The sequence below is a fragment of the Caretta caretta genome, chromosome 11, assembly GCF_965140235.1.
Source record: "Caretta caretta isolate rCarCar2 chromosome 11, rCarCar1.hap1, whole genome shotgun sequence".
In the NCBI taxonomy this organism is placed as follows: domain Eukaryota; kingdom Metazoa; phylum Chordata; order Testudines; family Cheloniidae; genus Caretta; species Caretta caretta.
Genome location: NC_134216.1, coordinates 36,256,104 through 36,276,639, shown reverse-complemented (window position 1 = coordinate 36,276,639; position 20,536 = coordinate 36,256,104). Strand labels below are relative to the sequence as shown.

Below are 20,536 nucleotides of genomic sequence, written 5' to 3'. Positions count from 1 at the left end.
AACAGCGACTGTATTATTAATATCTAAGGTTTATGAAGTCTTCCTGACAACAGGCCATGGGAAGATGTCCATGCTGAGTTATCACAGCAATCATCAGCCTTTCACAGGTGAACTGCTGCCACTGAAACCTACCAAACTTGTTGGTAAGCGGAAGCATAAAGAAGAGTGTTGTGGAATCTGCACCAGTTACTGGGGTGTCTGCCCACTTTTTGCCAAAGTGTTTTCCTGGTGTTCTATCCACTAGTTCCTGGATTCTAAGGAAGATATGGTGCCTTACAGGAACTGTTATTTTATATGGCTAATATCACGTGTTGCTCCATGTATGGCATAGAGCTAAGACTGCAGCCGTGCCCTTTGAGTCTGACCAAATGATCAAGGCTGTAGGGAAGCCTCATGATGTGCTGGTTAGAGCAGTGAACCAGAAGTTAGGAGAACTAGATCCTAATCCTATCTGTTCTATTAACTGGCCACTGCTTGACCCTGGGCAAGTTACATAACCTCTCTGTGCCTTTGTAAAATGAGGATAATAAATAATACTTAGCCACAACTGTAAAGTACTTAAAAACCTCAGAAAAAGGTACAAAGTATCCTTATTAAAGACCTTGGGTAAAATTTTTGAAAGTGACTAAAACCTATTGAAAGTCAGTAGAACTAAGGTCCCTAAGATACATAGGTGCTTTTGAAAACTATATCCTTTGAGAACAGTGAGCTATGCCCAGATATTGAACTCTAACCAGATAAGAAGAGATAAAGATAAGGCAAATTGGCAAGCTGTACAGACTAATGTATACTCTTTTTTTTTTTAAACAGGCCCTCTTTAGGTCCATTATGGTTCCTTGCCCCTCCAACAAAATACATGAAAATGTAAGGACTTTTTTATGTCAACAAAGGTTCCATAAACAGGTGTCCTATAAGTATTTTCCCTTCCTCAATTTTTTAAAATATTTCCTATGGTTAAAAAAGGAAAACTATAGAAAGAGGTCCAACCAGTCTTAAGAAACCCACATAATGCATATTATATCCTAATATCAGCAGGTTCAGGAAATGAATAATTATTGTTTTTCTGTTTTTCTGTAGGTGTCGTTGGTTAGTCTAATTGCCAATGCCTTGGGCTATTCCGAACTTGGTGCCATTAAATCGCTTAGGACACTAAGAGCTTTGAGACCTCTAAGAGCCTTGTCACGATTTGAAGGGATGAGGGTGAGACAAATGAAAGAACCTGAATTAATCCATGCATAAACAGAAACCATACTTGCAAAATGAGGAATGACAAATCCATGTAGAAATATTGCACTATCCTCTTTTCTATGGCATACCAGTAACTACAGTAGGATGCTTTATTACATAACTAAAATTTATATCCAATTGCAATCATTAGCATTTACAAGCAATCACACATATTTTTTAGGTTATTTACCACCTAGCTAATTACAGAGTTTTTGTGTAAAACATTAAGGAATTATCAGGATGCAATGGCTGCATTGTTAATGCCTATTACATTTTCTGATGATGAGTGAAAGAAGCATAGTTTCTATATTTCTCTCCTGCTAAGAAAAAAAAAAAGTCTAAAAAAATTGTGTCTAGTTAGCTTGCAGAACTGCATAGCCTGTGGTTGCTCTCTTTCTACTATGTATGGCAATCAGGTTTTAAATAATGATACTGGGGCTTACTGCACAGAACTCCTATGACAGAGTATATGAAAAGTGTGTGATGGAAAGGCACAGGGTTTACACGCATGTAGTTTACTTCTTGCAGGTCAGCCTTAGAGTGTACCCAATCTACTCATGACAACAGAGGTGAGTTATTCCAGCCCTGGAGCTGTTATAATTCCCATTGGATTTAGGGACCTGAGTGGGGAGAAACTGGCCTTAGAAGTGAGAAACTCCAGTTCCCTTTTCAGTCTTCCTGGGATGCTTATTCCATCTACTGCTGCCAGCCTCCATCCCCTGCCTCATGTGTCAGAACTGGCATGGGACACATAGCAAGATCATGGTGAAGAGGCTGGCAGCAGCTGGAGCATGAGACTCCCTGCCAGCTGGAATGGGGGGAAAACACACATTTCTGTATTTCTGAGAGGCACCCCCACATGAGATAGGAAGTGAGGGGAAGGCTCTCTCAATAAATGGTAGAGAGAAGGATGGGGTGAAAATGGAAGACAGAGATGGGAGCAGAGTTCTCTTAGCTGCTGCCTTTCAACTTTGAGTTTTATTGTGTATGTTTCTCCTAAGGATCAAGGCAATTTTGATGAGCCTATCTGACTCCACCACCTTGCCTCTCTTCCCACATAGCTTTCCAATTCTTTCCTGTTTAGGAAATTATTCAGATTTCCATAGCTTGCCAATCTGCCTAAATATAACAGCAATTATCTCAGTTGTAGTGACAGATGATGCTAATGTCTGAAAAAACTGATTTGTAACAAAATGGATAACATTCATATCTTAACCTTCACCTTGGAAAACTCAGCTTCTACAAAACTCCCTTTATAATCTATCTGTATACTTTAAGCTCACATACATACAAACAGTACTGTTTCTTTCCAATTGTCACGGGGCTGATACACCCCATCATCCCGTGGAGGCAGGGGAGAGGCAATCTGCCTCACAGTCCCGTGATCAGGTCTCTGGGCTGTGCAGCTCAGGGGCCTCAGTCCTTAATGCAGCCCTTGATAGCAGGGCAGTGCAGACCAATGGTCAGAGCCAGTACTACAGCCCCTGATGTCCAGGCAGTGCGGCCCAATGGTCAGAGTCAATACTACAGCCCCTCCTGTTGGGGCAGTGCGGCCCAATGGCCAGAGTCCATACTACTAGCAAGATGGGCAAAACAGGCCGAGCCTTGGTCCTCTTCTGTCACTGTTTTGCCACAAAACCTCCCTGGGTCACTTCCTACCCAAGTCTCTGGAGGCCTCCGTCTCTGGGATTCTCCAGTCTCTCCCCTCTCCACGATGTCCCGTGTCGGGGTCTGCCTCCGTGTGGCTGGCCTCCACATCTTGGAGTGCAGGCGGTCCTCCCTCAGGAGCTGGCGACACACCTCCTTCCCCGCCGGTGGTCAGCCCAGACTGAGCTGCTCTGCTGGTTTTTATAGCCTGCTTCCAGATGGAGCACGCCCAGGAGAGCTGGGGGTGTGTGGCCTCCTCTACTAAGAGAGAAAGGTTAACCCCTCCTGTAACCGTGTGGGGCTGATATACCCCGTCACACCAATACTGTACAACACAATAAGAATGCATTTTTAAATAACTGATGCCAGTGAATAGATTCTTTGTACCTGGCAACTAGATAAAATACTAGCTCTTTGCCCACACCCCATAAGCCCCAAACAAAAGCCTAGTGAAGTAAATGGAAAGATTCCTCTTGATTTTAGTGGTCTTTGGATACAAAATTAACCACCCAAAACCTTCACTGCAGACAGATTCTTTGCTGTTTCCTCAGCTGCTGAATCTTCTTTTCAGAGTAAAATAGAATCACTATACATAATTCAAATAACCTTTTGCTCAGCTGCACTTGCTCTGATCTTTTGCAGTCACTTTTTCCGGGTAGAATTGCTTAATTGTATATAAATTAAACATAGCCAAGAAAAACCAATGAACAGAAGTGTGCATTTCTTTGCTCTCATTAAGTCCAATGAATATAAAGATTATTTTAGACCAAGGTTTAAAATTAATTATGTGATGACAAAACTAAATGCATAGTACAGAGTTGCCTAACTTTTCTATGTGAATATTAGAATATCATGTGTATAATTCCTAATGTTTTAATTCAATCTCAGAATCAAGTCATCAGTACTGCCTACTTTATGTGTAAAATTCTTTTGCTCAGTCTTCCATCATCAGTCATTCTTTACATTTATTTAAAAATATATTTTGTTGCACTGTCTATAGATTTTGATTTATGTTCTTAATATTTAACATTTCTTTCTCTCTTTTTTCTAGAGCACACAAATTCTAAGGCTCCATCTAACCACTACCAGGTTTTCTTTAATTTCTTTTCATACTTTTTCATTGCCTTGCTTTCCATGTAGGGTTTTAGTTCTTGCTTTTTTCAGTTTCATTGAAGGTATTACTTTCTTTCAATATTTGCTAAAATATTTCATTATAAAATATAGACAGAAAAAATCTGTTAGTATTATAGAAATATTAATAGAACGTTGTGTGATTCTTTAATTATAAAAGATCATTGAGGCTCTTTTGTCTTTAATTTGTATGCTAGGTGGTTGTTAATGCCCTGATAGGAGCAATTCCATCCATCATGAATGTGCTACTGGTTTGTCTGATATTCTGGCTAATCTTCAGCATCATGGGAGTAAATCTGTTTGCTGGCAAGTTCTACCACTGTGTTAACACAACAACTGGTGAGATGTTTGATATCAGCGATGTTGACAATTATACTCAATGCGAGGACCTCATAAAAAAGAATGAAAGTGCCCGATGGAAAAATGTGAAAGTAAACTTCGATAATGTAGGCGCTGGGTATCTTGCACTGCTTCAAGTAGTAAGTGAATTTCTGTATTTTATATTGCTGTATTTGGAAAAAAAAAGTATAAGAGAAATGGACAACTTTCATCAAAAAGCAGGTTAATTTCCTCATATACAGTCAGTACCCTTAAAAAGACGCATATTACTTTACCTGTAATTAAGATATTAGTGGTATAAAAGGGATTCCCCACCCTAATATAGGGAATACCTTCTTACACTGATAGTCCCTAATGTTAAAAAGGCAAAAGGAAGCGTTTTGATGACGCACAATACAATTGCACCCCCTGCAGCCTGGAGAGCGGAGGGTGGGAATTAGTCTAGGCTGGCACAAGAAAGAGGGCTCTGTGGCTTCTTTAAGGGTCCCCCTCCCTCCCTGTCCCTCTCCACCCTCTCGTGGGAGTTCAGTTCCTTGTGCATTTGGGGGTGGGAAATGAAGCTGAGAAGAAGGCAGGCATCCTTGCAGATTGGCTGGTCTGAGGAGGGGTTCCCAAGAACATACTGGCACCCATGCACCCAAGGGGAGGGCACATGTGCCCTTTCTTCTGGTCAGGGTGTCATTATATGCCCAGAATAACAACTCCCACCCTCCCATCCCTGGGATTATAGTAGGAACAGGTTTGCTGAGTCAGCTGTGGGCATCATGCTAGTCACCTGTCTGGGACAGGGAAGGAATTTTCCCCTCACTGCCAGATTGGCAGGGGCTGGGCGGGTTTTTAAATCTTCCCCACAGCAGCTCAGGGACCTGGTGGTTAGGTTAGGAGATACAGTTCAAACTGATAACTGTGCAGATACTCATTCAATGGGATGGGAGCCGAGTTCCCTAGTAGAACGTAATTGGAAGTGGCGTTAGGGGAATGCTTCCCCTAAAGAAGCTGGGGAATTGGGATGGAGCTCCTAATGTCTGATTCAACAAGAGGAGAACCCCCTTTTCTGTAGCCCCTTAATCCTTGTACACATGGAGGGAGGTAAGATCCCAGCATCGGGCAGGAACTAGTTGTGGAGACCTGATGGCAGCCCTCCACCAGGTGAGCAAATCATGGAAGGAAGGATGACCTGCTCTGGATAAGTTTTTGCCAGATAGTACCCAGATAAGTTACATTAATAAATGTGTGGCTTAGTTAAACCACATCCCTTGTGCCTTGTCTTTCTTTCTACATGGCTGGGACAAACAGTGGTTGCCACTAAAAAAATCTGTACAATTGTCATTTACAAATAATTAATGCAAGGGAAACCGCACTAACATTAATTAGGTAAATAGGATCATTCTAAAAATGTTTTAAGGAGGACAAATGTACTAAAGACTCATAACTTTCCTATTGGATTAATATTTGTAATACAGCTCTATACAGTATATTAAATGAATAGTGAAGTATTAGAAATCACATTTTATGGTATTGCCTGGTTATACTCATTTTACGCGATATTGTTACTTAAAATGGTCAATAATTGCCACTTTTTCCATACAAAAAAACTCCTAATGATATCACTAAGGCTTCTTAGCAAAGATCAAGGGCCACATTTGGTGCCTGGAGAATGGATGAAGTAGTAGCATACATATGATTGGAACATTTTTAGAATGTCTGATAACTATTTATGAAAAAGGGTAGGAGACTAATACATATAATTGTATTATATGCACGTTTTTAATTGTGATATGAACAGTGCTGGTATGAATTTATGTTTTTAAAAAAAGATTATTAAGAGATGTGCTCTCATAATTTTGTAGGGCCTGGATTTTTACAGGTAAATAAAAGCTTGTGTTCCATTTCCAGGCTACATTTAAAGGATGGATGGATATTATGTATGCAGCTGTTGATTCACGAGATGTAAGTTTTAAGACCATTTATATCTGTTGAATATATTCCGACATTCCGCATATGTAATGAAATTTTAATAGCTATATTGAATTGTGTTGAAAATATTGAACAATAACGACATGGATTCACTGATTATAAGGCCAAAATGGACCATTTTAATCAACTAATGAGATTTCCTACATAACATAGGCCATAGAATTTCACAAAGCAATTTCTGCAGTCAAGGGAATTAATCTTCCTTATTTCTATTAAGCCCGATAATTTGTAGTTGAATTAGTCTGTTTAGATCATTTTTTAGAAAACCATCCAGCCTCAATTTAAAGATGCCAAATGGTGATGGATTAAACACTGCCTTTGGTAATCATCTGTGTGAACGGTTAAAAAAAAAAAGAGATATTCAGGAAATGCATACATTGAATATACAGGAATACACAACCTTTTTTCAAAATTGATAATTAGAGGGTCACACACTTCATTGCTCGTGTAGGCTGGGCACTGTGTGTTGCCCAACTTATTTGGTGCAAATCACTTTTCAGGGTTGAGGAGCATCTGAGAAGGTATCCGGGGGGGTTAGAAATAGTAAATTTCAATTCACTTCATACAAGTACTGTAAAGAAATCTCTATCGTGAAAGTACAATTACAAATGTAGAAATTTTTTTTACATAACTGCACTCAAAAACAAAACAATGTAAAACTTTAGAGCCTACAAGTTGAAGCATGAAGGGGCATACAAATGTTTAGCATATCTGGCATGTAAATGACTTGCAACACCAGCTACAACCGTGCCATGCGAATGCCTGTTCTCACTTTCATGTGACATTGTAAATTAGAAGCGGGCAGCATTATCTCCCGTAAATGTAACCAAACTTGTTTGTCTTAGCGATTGGCTGAACAAGAAGTAGGACTGAGTGGACTTGCATGAGGTGAATTGAAAAATACTATTTTATCTCTTTTACAGTGCAAATATTTGTAATAAAAATAATATAAAGTGAGCACTGTACACTTTGTATTCTGTGTTGTATATCTGTATCTATCTATCTCCTCTTGCCATGAGTTGCTGCTTTATGAATTAAATGAAATTTTTGATTCTTAGTCTTCATGCAGATAATATGTAAATGTATGATGTTTTATAGCTACTAGATCAGCCTAAGTATGAGGACAACCTGTACATGTATCTTTACTTTGTCATCTTTATCATCTTCGGATCATTCTTCACCTTGAACCTTTTCATTGGTGTCATCATAGACAACTTCAATCAACAAAAAAAGAAGATAAGTATTTCAAGTATTTATTTACTGCTTTAAGAGTGAACAAGGTATATGTCAAGGTTCCTCCCCCACTCTGAACTCTAGGGTACAGATGTGGGGACCTGCATGAAAAACCTCCTAAGCTTATCTTTACCAGCTTAGGTCAAAACTTCCCCAAGGTACAAAATATTCCATCCGTTGTCCTTGGATTGGCCGCTACCACCACCAAACTAATACTGGTTACTGGGGAAGAGCTGTTTGGACACATCTGTCCCCCCAAAATACTTCCCAAAACCTTGCACCCCACTTCCTGGACAAGGTTTGGTAAAAAGCCTCACGAATTTGCCTAGGTGACAACAGACCCAGACCCTTGGATCTTAAGAACAATGAACAATCCTCCCAACACTTGCACCCCCCCTTTCCTGGGAAATGTTGGATAAAAAGCCTCACCAATTTGCATAGGTGACCACAGACCCAAACCCTTGGATCTGAGAACAATGAAAGAGCATTCAGTTTTCTTACAAGAAGACTTTTAATAAAAAATAGAAGTAAATAGAAATAAAGAAATCCCCCCTGTAAAATCAGGATGGTAGATATCTTACAGGGTAATTAGATTCAAAAACATAGAGAATCCCTCTAGGCAAAACCCTAAGTTACAAAAAAGATACACAGACAGAAATAGTTATTCTATTCAGCACAATTATTTTCTCAGCCATTTAAAGAAATCATAATTAACACATACCTAGCTAGATTACTTACTAAAAGTTCTAAGACTCCATTCCTGGTCTATCCCCGGCAGAAACCAGCATATAGACAGACACACAGACCCTTTGTTTCTCTCCCTCCTCCCAGCTTTTGAAAGTATCTTGTCTCCTCATTGGTCATTTTGGTCAGGTGCCAGCGAGGTTACCTTTAGCTTCTTAACCCTTTACAGGTGAGAGGAGCTTTTCCCTGGCCAGGAGGGATTTCAAAGGGGTTTACCCTTCCCTTTATATTTATGACAGTATAATAAAAGCTACAAATCCCCAAGTCTATTTCCATTCTAGACATTCCTTACAGTGAACCAGTGACTTATTCTGTGTAAAGATGATGGACACACAATTTATTTCAAGTATCTAAATAAATTCACCTCTGCCTGATCCTATTTTTGTAATGAAAAAATCTGCTGTCGTGGATCTGACTGCAACATCATAATTTTCAGCACTTTGACTTCACTGCAAGAAGTCAAGAGAAGGCAGGAAACAATAAGCCCTTGTTTAATACAAATATGTTCACAGAAATTTCACTTCTATTTTTAGTGTGCTAAGTCTATCAGAGCTAGCGTGGGTTATGTCTCCTCAGGCTGGAAATTACACCTTCCAGCTCCAGTGTAGACATACCCACAAAATAAAACACAAAAAACAAGGAAGCAATTACAAATCCAGTTCTACAAGCCTTTATAAGAATAAGTCCCATCAATTCCAACAGGACTAATCACAGGAGTACAGCTTATTAAGGATCGTTAGTAATGAGCCATATGATTCTGACCTGTTCAATTATAGGAAATGGGAGGAACTTGTAAACCCTATTTAATTCTCCTTTAATTTATAGTTCATTGGAAAGGTAAAAAAAAAGTAAGAAATAATGGGAATTTTTTTTTTCTGAATCTGTTGAACTTTCAAGTAATTTTAAAATAATTTAATTAAAAATAATTGGAGGTCCTAGGATCGTTAGTATGGTAATTCTTCAGGTGTCTGATGGAACTAGCAGCCTGAGTATCATCTTAAATGTCTGTGTTTGCTGTGAAAATCCTTTGGCTTCAGCTGCGGCCACTCTAATCAGTTAATGAGATACAACATTTCCATTCTACTCCCAAGTGAGTCTAAGGCAAAACTCAGCTGTGAATGAACATCTTTAAACAGTCAGCATTTCTCTTCAGAATAACTGCAGACCAACCTGCAGCTTCTTCAGACACTTCAAGGGGCAAATGCCATGACTTGAGGCTTAAATTTCCAGTTTAGTAGACACTGACAGCCTAACTTTAACACTGAACTTCCATTTAATTGTGTCTATAATCAACTAACACAAATGTTAGAATGCTGAAAACATCCACAAATCAAATAGTCAGATATTTGAAAGGTAACATTTGTCCCTGCAAAATGGAGGCTAATGTGAAAAACAAATAACAGGACTTGAAAGTCTTAGGCTTTGTCTAGCCTACAGACTTCTACAAATGTAGCTATGTCAGTCGAGGATGTGAAGAGGTGTGATCCCTAACCAACAAAGCTCTGCTGGCAGAAGTCCTTTGTACAGACTCAGTTACACCAGCAAAACTGCACTTTTACTGGAGTAGCTTGTTTCACTCCAGGGCACTAGTTTTGCCATACCAGTATAAAGTGCAGCTTTACTGATATAGGTGCATCACACTAGAAGCACTTTGCTGGTATAAAGAACAGGAGTACTTGTGGCACCTTAGAGACCATCTAAGTGGTCTCTAAGGTGAGTGGTCAGTTTAGATGAGCTATTACCAGCAGGAGAGTGAGTTTGTGTGTGTATGGGGGTGGGGGGGATGTGAGAAAACCTGGATCTATGCAGGAAATAGCCCGACTTGATTATGTAAAGAGTTGTCACTTTGGATGGGCTAGCACCAGCAGGAGAGTGAATTTGTGTGGGGGGGTGGAGGGTGAGAAAACCTGGATTTGTGCTGGAAATGGCCCACCTGTTGATCACTTTAGATAAGCTATTACCAGCAGGACAGTGGGGTGGGAGGAGGTATTGTTTCATATTCTCTGTGTGTATATAAAGTCTGCTGCAGTTTCCACGGTATAACATCTGATGAAGTGAGCTGTAGCTCACGAAAGCTCATGCTCAAATAAATTGGTTAGTCTCTAAGGTGCCACAAGTACTCCTTTTCTTTTAACTTAAGGAAGTAGATTTAATATGTATAATGATCCAGCCACTCCCAGTCTCTATTCAAACCCAAGTTAATGGTATCTAGTTTGCATATGAATTCAAGCTCAGCAGTTTCTCCTTGGAGTCTGTTTTTGAAGCTTTTCTGTATTCTTATACAAGCAAAGCACTCCTAATGTAGACAAACCCTTAAAATGGATAGGGGCTTCAGTTTGTTTGGATTTTTTTTTTGTTCATGTCTTCCTGTGACAGGTCCCCCTCAGTATCACTCCGTTTTGCTTGTTTCTTAAACTATAATCCCAGCGGTGATCTGCATCCACGCTGTGCCTGGAACAGTTCAGGAATGAGGCAGAGTATGGTTCAAAGATGGTTTTGTTCCACCATTAAGCCCCACAGTCCTGGAGTCAGCCAGGAAGAGGCTAGTGCAGTGATTCTCAAAATTTCGTATTGGTGACCCCTTTCACAAGCTTCTGAGTGAGACCCCCTTTATAAATTAAAAACACTTTTTTATATTTAATATTATAAATGCTGGAGGCGAAGTGGGGCTTGGGTGTGGAGGCTGACAGCTCACGACCCCCCATGTAATAACCTCATGACCCCCCTGAGGGGTCGCAACCCCCAGTTTAAGAATCCCTGGGCTAGTGCTTGGCACAAATTAGAACAACCTCGGAGATGCCCTAATTTATACCTGGCTCCCTGTCACCTGAAGAATCATTCCAGCAGTCAGAGACTGTGAGGGCACAGAAATGCCCTAGCCATGTCCCTTTCCTGCAGACACATGCTCAGTGTCAGGGACTGGGAACAGGTCAGAGCAGAAAGTGCTATGGTGGTCTTATGTTACGGGGGAGAAGGGAGAGGTGGTTTTGCAAACACTGGAGAAATCTTCCAACTACCAGTGAAAGCAATCATTGGGATATACTTTGTGCTGACAGAGCTGTTCAATAACACTCATATGATACCTGAAAATGGCCCTTTTAGTATATAAATCAAATGTAAACTCAAATGTCCATCACTAAATTATATAGTGACATACAATAGTTAGAGGTTATGTCTGCAAACATAGTTGTAACCAGTTTTGATCTCATTTGCTTACTTTGGAGGTCAAGATATATTTATGACAGAAGAACAGAAGAAATACTACAATGCAATGAAAAAACTGGGGTCCAAGAAACCACAAAAACCTATACCTAGGCCAGTGGTAAGAGTCCCTTTATTTTCATGCCTCCTGCATTAAATACCCATTTTAAAACATGGTTTTAAGGTTTCATAGCCCCTCCCACAAGTTGTGGCCCAAGCCTTCGCCCTGTTGCTTGCTCCTTGGGAGTGGCTTCTCCCCTCTCCTCACATGGGTTGGGTCCTGGGTTCTTTTTCTGACACCTAGTGCCTCCACCCAAGGTGACGCCACATTGTGTCTGAGACACAAGGGGTGCAGTCCCTTGGGAAAATGAATAATGCTACTAACAGACAAGGAGTATAAATCCCAATGCACAAGAAACAATATATAACAACTGAAAGTTCAGCAAAGGAACGACACACCCAAAAATAACAGTGTAACAAAGCGGGACTTTACTGGAAACAGGAAAATAAGAACAAGGGACGAAAGGATTAGGGTTAACTAGTAAGTACTAAACATTAACAAATCAACTAGTTTCCTACCTTGCAACACTCACAACTCTTCCCATCCCCAGCTCCCTCTCTAGCACTCCCCATATATATGGTATGCTGAGGAGGAGTCCAGAGATGAGTGCTGCAGTGCTGTGAATGTTAGCCAGCTTAAACAAAAAAGGGCCCCTTACTTCACCCTTGGGTGGAGCAGTCTTCTCCTGGCTGCTACCAGCCTCACTGGCTTCCTGGTGTTGGCTGGCTCTCGGTAGCCAGTAGCGGGTCGGATCTCTGCCACTCTGGACACTGGTCTCCACAGAGCTTGAATGGCCTGATCCATGCAACTTTCACAAAGTTCTCCCTTTGTGGGGAGAGGGAGTTAATCAGTCACCCTGTGAGCTGTTCTGCTTCTCTCTCTGAGTCTTACAGCTCTCAAGCTCGAAACTAAAGCTAGTCTATTCTCTGGACATGTTTTGGGAGCTGGCAAACTCCAAGTGGGGGTTACAGCTTTAAGTACCATATATATTTGGTAGAGGGAACCAGTTTTTTCTATTATTTTCATTAAAGAGGTAGAATTTTCTCCTTGCCCCTATTTTTTTTTTTTTTTAGAGTTAGCTTATTTGAATAACTTGGGCTGTTCTCATATTTTCTTTAAGAACATATACATTGGACATATGAAATGGGGGATTCCCTAGATACCTGGGCTAAGTTTCATGATGCACTACATAACTGAGCTGAGTCCCAGGGCAGCTGCAGTCAATTCTGGCTGCTTATTGCTATCCTGGAGGGAGAGGGGATCTTTCCTAACCTTGACTTCCTGGTCTTCTCACTCCAGAAGACCTTTGCAGGAAATGGGGATGCACTGGCCCTTACTGGGAGTTCCATAAAGACCTGCAATCAGGGAGAGTGATAGTGGCAACTTGGTGGGCTTTGAAGACAAATACAGAGGGGAGCAGATCCTAGTCACCTCGGATCTCAAAGACAACTAAGGAGGGCCTGTCAGGGAGTGTGGGAAGAGATGAAACTGTGTTCATAGAGGTTCAATTTCCATGAGGCTAAATCTTTATGTGAGCTACTTGACGTCATGAGCCAGATACTGTATTGCTTGATTAACTGTTCCACTGAACCCCTACAACTTTTGGAAAATAATACTTACTGCAAGCATCGGGGGTAGCCATGTTAGTGTGTATCCACAAAAACAACAAGGAGTCCAGTGGCACCTTAAAGACTAACAGATTTATTTGGGCATAAGGTTTTGTGGGTAAAAGAAGTGGTTTTTTACCCATGAAAGCTTATGCCCAAATAAATCTGTTAGTCTTTAAGGTGCCACCGGAATACTTATAGCAGAAGCTATCCACGATAGCAAATTAAATAATAGTCGAACTGGAAGGATGTATATAGTCATCAAACTAAGTAATGCATAACACTGGGTGATGGAACCAGTAAGTAAGGGATATAACCTTAACCATCCAACTAAGTCAGTGAGTACAATCAGTGAAGGGCAGTTATGCAGAACAGAGGCTGGGAGATAACATTTCCTGTTCCTGGAGCAGACTGATGAAAAAGGTGGCCTTTGACTTGACTACTCTTTATTCCTCACATCGTCATCACCCCTCCAGCCAATAGTGATTCCCTTCTTGCTCACCTCTGACAACTTGTTCATCCACAAGTCAGAAGAGGGGGAAAGGATAAGTTACCCTCTGGGTTCTGAAGGTGGATCAGTTTACCCACTCCTGTTCTACAGAGCTAATTCCTGCCAAGCTACAGAGAATTGCTTTCCCCAGATTTGCAATTTGTAAAGAAAAACATATTTTCAAACTATAAATAGTATTTGTTTTTGTTTTTACAGAACAAATTCCAAGGCATGGTCTTTGATTTTGTAACAAAACAAGTATTTGACATCAGCATCATGATTCTTATCTGCCTTAACATGGTCACCATGATGATAGAAACAGATGACCAGAGTGATGAAATGGAAACTATTTTACACAGGATAAACCTGGTATTCATTGTCCTTTTCACTGGAGAATGTGTCCTGAAATTGATTTCACTCCGTTATTACTACTTCACCATAGGCTGGAACATTTTTGATTTTGTGGTTGTCATTCTTTCCATCGTGGGTAAGAACAATTCACTTTCATGAGGGGGGTATGTGAACAGAAAGTGAACATTTCCTTTAATGATTTTATGATGCTTTACATATGGCTTTGTAATTTGCTACATGGCCTACAATCAAATTTAGATAGCAATTCTTCATTTTTCATTTTTATAGTACAATGTACATAAAATGATGCATACAAGAGTATTTTTTCCAATCTGATTTGGTTTATTGTAATTTGAAATGTCAGAATCTGCATTCATGAGCAAAACTGAGGAGTATGTGAGCAAGGAGGGATTTTTTAAATCATCATGTAGGCTAAATATTTAGAGTTCAGTTAGCTAAAAGGCAGTGAATCTCAATAGTGCAATTTGTGAGAGTTCACGACACTTCAAGGTGTTGTGGAATTGTTTTTGCAGATTTTCTAACAGACCTCATAGGGTATGTCTTCCCTGCAGTGAAAAACCCGGAGATGACCTGTACCAGCTGACCTAGGCTCAGAGGGCTTGGGCTAAAGGGGTTGTTTAATTGTGGTGTAGACATTTGGGCTCAGGCTCCCGCCCAAGTTCTAGGACCTTCTCACCTAACAGAATCCTACAGTCCAGGCTGCAGCCTGAGCCCAAACATCTACACCGCAATTAGATAGCCCCCTAGCCTGAGTCAGCTGGCACGGGCCAGCAGTGGGTGAATAATTGCAGCTTAGACATACCCATAAAGGCTTTGTTGAGCACTCTGCAGAGCCTGAGGTACAGATTCCAACAACTTGCATGAGCTTACCCTACTTTTCATCTAATTATTACTGTTTGATATAAAAGGCTTGTAGGAGACTGAGTTGCAAGAACTAATGCACTCAGAGAGAAATTCCAGTTTCTAGGCTTCCTGATGAGTAGATGCAAAATCTAGATGGGAGCAAGCTACCTTTGCTGGAAGCAACCCTCTTTCTCTCACTCATTTCCCTTTTCCTGCGGGGTATCTTTACTTTGGTATAATCTGTACAGAAGGAAACCACAGTGTCGCAGCCTCCAATGTAACGTTTTCACAATTAAATAAAACAGTTCATGTGACACTAATGCTATTATCAGTCTTCACTGGAAAGAAGATGTTAACTTTCAGCATTTAAAATAAAGAACTTATTGTTCTGATTTTTTCTGAGACAGCAATAAATATTTCCACAAATAATGAGTTAATCTACTTTAAAAGCTGCTATTGTATTATTTACTTTACAATGTGAATTTTTTGTTTTAACAGGTATGTTTCTAGCTAAGGTGATTGAAAAATATTTTGTGTCCCCTACCTTGTTCAGAGTTATCCGACTCGCCAGAATTGGTCGAATCCTGCGTCTCATTAAGGGAGCTAAAGGGATCCGTACTTTGCTTTTTGCTTTGATGATGTCTCTTCCTGCTTTGTTTAACATTGGTCTCCTGCTTTTCCTGGTCATGTTTATCTATGCTATATTTGGAATGTCCAACTTTGCCTACGTTAAGAGGGAAGCTGGGATTGATGACATGTTCAACTTTGAAACTTTTGGCAACAGCATGATCTGCCTATTTCAAATTACCACATCAGCTGGTTGGGATGGTTTGTTAGCACCAATTCTGAACAGTGGAGAACCAGACTGTGACCCTTACAAAGATCACCCAGGAAGCTCTGTTAAAGGAGACTGTGGTAACCCTTCAGTTGGGATTTTCTTTTTTGTCAGTTATATTATCATCTCATTTCTAGTTGTAGTAAACATGTATATTGCTGTTATTTTGGAGAACTTCAGTGTTGCTACAGAAGAAAGTGCCGAGCCCTTGAGTGAGGATGACTTTGAGATGTTCTATGAGGTTTGGGAAAAGTTTGATCCAGATGCAACCCAGTTTATAGAATACAGTAAACTATCTGATTTTGCAGCTTCACTGGATCCTCCTCTTCTTATAGCAAAACCAAACAAAGTTCAGCTTATTGCAATGGATCTGCCCATGGTAAGTGGTGACAGAATTCACTGTCTTGACATCTTGTTTGCTTTTACAAAGCGTGTTTTGGGAGAAAGTGATGAGATGGATGCACTTCGAATACAAATGGAAGACCGGTTTATGGCAGCCAATCCTTCTAAAGTCTCCTATGAGCCAATTACAACTACATTAAAAAGAAAACAAGAGGAGGTTTCTGCTACTGTTATTCAGCGTGCTTACAGATGTTATATTTTAAAGCAAAAAGTTAAAAAAGTCTCCTGTGTGTATAACAAAGATAAAACCAAAGGGGATGGCCTACCTGTCAAAGATATGATTACTGATAAACTCAATGAAAACTCCACTCCAGAAAAAACATATGAGAGCTCCTCTACAACCTCTCCACCTTCCTATGATAGTGTTACAAAGCCAGACAAAGAGAAATATGAAAAAGATAAAGTAGAAAAAGACTATAAAAGTAAAAATGTTAGGCAAAGTAAATAAAAAAATTAAGAATGCTGTTTCTGTGACAAATTGTTTACAGCCTTTGAAAGATGTATTTGTGTCAACAGGACTCCTGTAGGAGGTTTATGCCAAACTGACAGTTTTTACATACATACATATATATATTATATGTGTATATATACTCAAGGTCAGTGCCTATAACAAGACAGTGATCCCTCGTCATCAACCTGTGACTTTGTAAAACAGGGTAACAACCTTGACAAGAGGTTACTGTTTTCACTACAGCTGACACTGCTGAAGAGGAGACACACAGTGGCTACAGTCTGTAGGGACCATGAAAGGCGTGCAAAGCTATAATTTTTGTGGGTTTTAACATACCACAAAATATTTAGTACAGTAACTGTATCCACTGTTTGTAATTCAACTGCCACATTTGCCATATTTTTACAAAATTGGTTTTCGTGAATTTATTGTTTTTTAATTCACAGGTTGTTTACTATTATATGTGACTATTTTTGTAAATGGGTTTTATGTTGGGGGAAGAGGGTTTGAGGACCAGGTGTTCTGCTCTCTAATTCTCTATAATGTACAGACAGAAGTGATTCGCATAAAGGCATGCTGCACTTATAAATCATGCATGGGAAAAAATGACATCACACAAAACAACAGAGTTTTAATTACTTCCACATTTCAGGGTGGCTCTAAAATTTGAGGTGTTTTAACTATTTGTGTTGTCGCATCCAGACAAATCTTTATGTGCCTGCAAAGTCTCCTGTAATTTACAAGAATTTAGAAATGGATTATTTTAATCCAAGTCATTAAATATCAGCAAGTGCAAACTTCATCCCAAATTCCAGTCACATAGTCCTTGTTTTTGTTAAATGTTCCACAGAAAAAAATATTGTATGGAATCTGCCCTTGAAAAGTGACTTCACCAAAACAAGTCACTTGTTTAGAAGTTCTACTTTATCCTGACGGATTGTTTTTGTATCTTCTTCTCTCAGTAAGGCTGACATCTAATAGGTCAATAAAATGCCCTCTGTTATGTAAATACTTATTTTACACAGTTGTGCATATTTGAGCATACAAATAAGTGGTCATGACACAGTACTTTGTATCATATAAGTGCCACAGTATATTTAGTTTGCAAACTTTCAACAGGTAATCTATTGTATTCTGTACCATTATAGATAGTTTGGAGGGGATCACTGATGCATGTTAATATTGCCTTTGCTGCTGTATTTTGCTCCGTCTACTGTTCAGAGTTCTTCACTGTAGGAAGCCATATGTCAGTGGTAAAGTGAATTAAATTGTTCAAACAGACCTCATTCCTTCATATCATTAAGCAATAGTTTGCAGCTATTTACCAGCTTCTTTAGTTTTGCATTTTAAATGGTTACTATTTGGTGTAAAGCCAGACTGTATAGGGCCTACTACAAACTGTTTAACCTGTTGAAAATGTGGTTAGCATATATAAATAATGTAAAAATAAACCATATTACTTGGCAGAATTTTTGTACATAAGAAAACTGTCATCAGGTTCAAGTAATTGTTTCTTAAGTTATTTTCCATAGTCCCTTGTTTATTTTCTATCCATGGTAAATTTCAATGGAGAACTTCACAATGAAAGAAATAAAGAAAATAGTGAGTATTCATATTATATTTGAAAACATTTCAATGTGAAATATTTTGTGTAAAGCTGGAAACCAAGTTTATTTGCTTCCAAATAGTTATAGCTGGTGAGTGGAAGTGGAGGGGGGATGTTTGAATTTCTAGCACTGCTTGCACCAGAAGTTTTGAGAGAGTCTTATTGTTCATGGGATCCTTGCTATTTTTCCAGTGTTTGTTTACATAGATTATACTTCATCTTTTTGATTCATGCTGCACTAGAGCTCTTCTAAACACAATAAGGGACCCACAATATTTTCCGGGAATACAATGGCACACTTGTATAATCAAGATCAGGACATTTTGTGTTTCATACACAAGCTAAAGTTAAAGGTAGACTCTTTTCCTAAAGCTTTTGACTTGTAATGTGTTGGTGGACTGCATGCAGGAAATTGCTGTTACCGTAAAGAACGTAAACTACGTTATAATCGAGCCAAAAAATAAAGATTTCATTTTTTATTGTATTTCCTTTCTTTGTGCTTTTATTGTTTAAAGAAAAGAGAGGGATTGATACTGACAAGGACTGCTCAGATTTAAATGTGTCCATCTTCACACGTCGTAAAAATATTTTGCATAAGTAGTAAATCAAGCAAATGTATGTTTAAAGAAAGTTTAATGCAGCGTTCACCAGTAAATAAGTTACCTTCTATGGCTGCTACATTGCTGAAGCTCTGTGGACCTCCACTACTTGATAGCCAACAGATTTAACAAGGACAGCACAAAGCACCTACTTCACCCCACAGCCTTCTTTCTGCCAAATTTCAAGTACCTATTCCAAAGTACGAAAATGGTTCAAAGAAACATTTTTTTATTTGGCCAAATTGCCTTGTTTTTCCCTAACTTCATTCATGGAGATGGCTGGACTGCTTTTACTGAAACTTTAAAAAACCCAAAACAACACAAGGAAGAGATGTTAGAAAATTTTAAGTTAAACAAATACGTTTGGCAAAGGTATAATCACCTGCCTAGAATATACTTAGTACCCCCCTTAATGTGGATGTGTCCATAATACCTTGCTTCTGGCATTATACAATTAGTATAAACATGCTTTGTATTTGTCTATACCTTATGTATTGATATGAAAATGATAATGTAGAGTAGTAGAGTTTGCTACCTGGTAGTGATGTTCCTACATTCCAGATCAGGCACTCTTATCTATCCTTGGAAGGTTTTAATTTCTAGATGCTTCCCTCTTCTCCATTTATAGTCTTATTTCCAGAGAACAAGTTCCCATGACAGCAAGACTAACGAACAGGCAAATGAAAGTGCAATTTAAAAATGATTTTAATGTAACTGAACAAAGCCTGTAGTACAATCCTTAGGGTGGATCAGTTGAGATACAGAATAACCATTAACAGTTAATACATTCTTCTTTCCGCATTCTTTCCCACTAAGAACTTGGAACTGGTGGGACCTCATCATCTGATCACCCAAAAAGGAGACGGTGTTTATAAAGTCATAATCTATACTGCAGCAACCAAACATGGCAGAAGCAAAGATGTCTAACCTACAATTTCTGGCAAAGTCTTAGGCATACAAATAAACTATTATTTTACAAAGTTCCTCTAATGAGGACCTTAGCCCAGAAGACCTGATCTTGAACAGAAGAGGGATTTTAAACTATATAGTGAATTTCCTCCACTCAGTAGGATTCCAAAAATGTAATGAATTTAGTACTTGTGAGAGAAGCCATCTAAAAAATGTTCTCCCTATACCTACAAGCCAGCAGCACCAAATGATCAATGGCTTGAAAACTGCTGAGAGGTCAATAATAAATAATACCACTTAACTCATATAGCATTTTTACTATTGTGATGGATATCCTTATAGAAGGCGGTAACCTATCATCGTCACCATTTCTGTCCCATTCCCTAGCCTGATTTGAAAATTAGCACTGGCAGCAGTAGGATGTTGCTAGTAGGCTCCACTACCACTTTCTCAGAGATTTTCCTCATGAGTGGATATCAAGCCCTTATGTCTCTATTTAAGCCAAATATAATATGTCTGAGTGTCCAAAGATCACCTCAGAGAAGTCTGTGGTACTCTGGTTCATTAGAGGTGTTGTGTGGGTAACAGAAAGTTTTCCAATATGATGAGAATCAGCAATGTCTGAGATGGCCCGGAGTGATCATTTTTCAAACAAAAAATTCAACAGAATCCCTTTGGCACGCAGCTGCGAGTGGAGAGAAACAGCTAAATTGATTAATGATGTAGATCCCCATCTTTGGAAGGGAACGTCAGCCTTTCATGCGGAGATATCAAATACTACTCAAAGATGGTATATAAGATAATCCAAGTGAGAAAATAATGAATTTTTGCGCTAGATATTGGAACGTAAGAGGGCCATATC

The 20,536-nt window shown here is 39.3% G+C and overlaps 1 protein-coding gene across 6 annotated transcripts in view; it reads left to right on the top strand.

Moving 5' to 3' along the window:
* Positions 1-18,650, top strand: part of LOC125644823 (sodium channel protein type 2 subunit alpha-like) — a 115,024-nt gene extending 96,374 nt beyond the window's left edge. For all 6 annotated transcript variants that reach the window (XM_075117903.1, XM_075117900.1, XM_075117904.1 and 3 more), the window contains 7 exons: positions 1,078-1,200; positions 4,203-4,484; positions 6,241-6,294; positions 7,420-7,557; positions 11,516-11,620; positions 13,874-14,144; positions 15,371-18,650. In XM_075117903.1, coding sequence (XP_074974004.1) covers positions 1,078-1,200; positions 4,203-4,484; positions 6,241-6,294; positions 7,420-7,557; positions 11,516-11,620; positions 13,874-14,144; positions 15,371-16,557 — 2,160 coding nt within the window. In that variant the 3' untranslated portion in view covers positions 16,558-18,650. The remainder of the gene's footprint in view (positions 1-1,077; positions 1,201-4,202; positions 4,485-6,240; positions 6,295-7,419; positions 7,558-11,515; positions 11,621-13,873; positions 14,145-15,370) is intronic.
* The last annotated feature ends 1,886 nt before the right edge of the window (positions 18,651-20,536 follow it).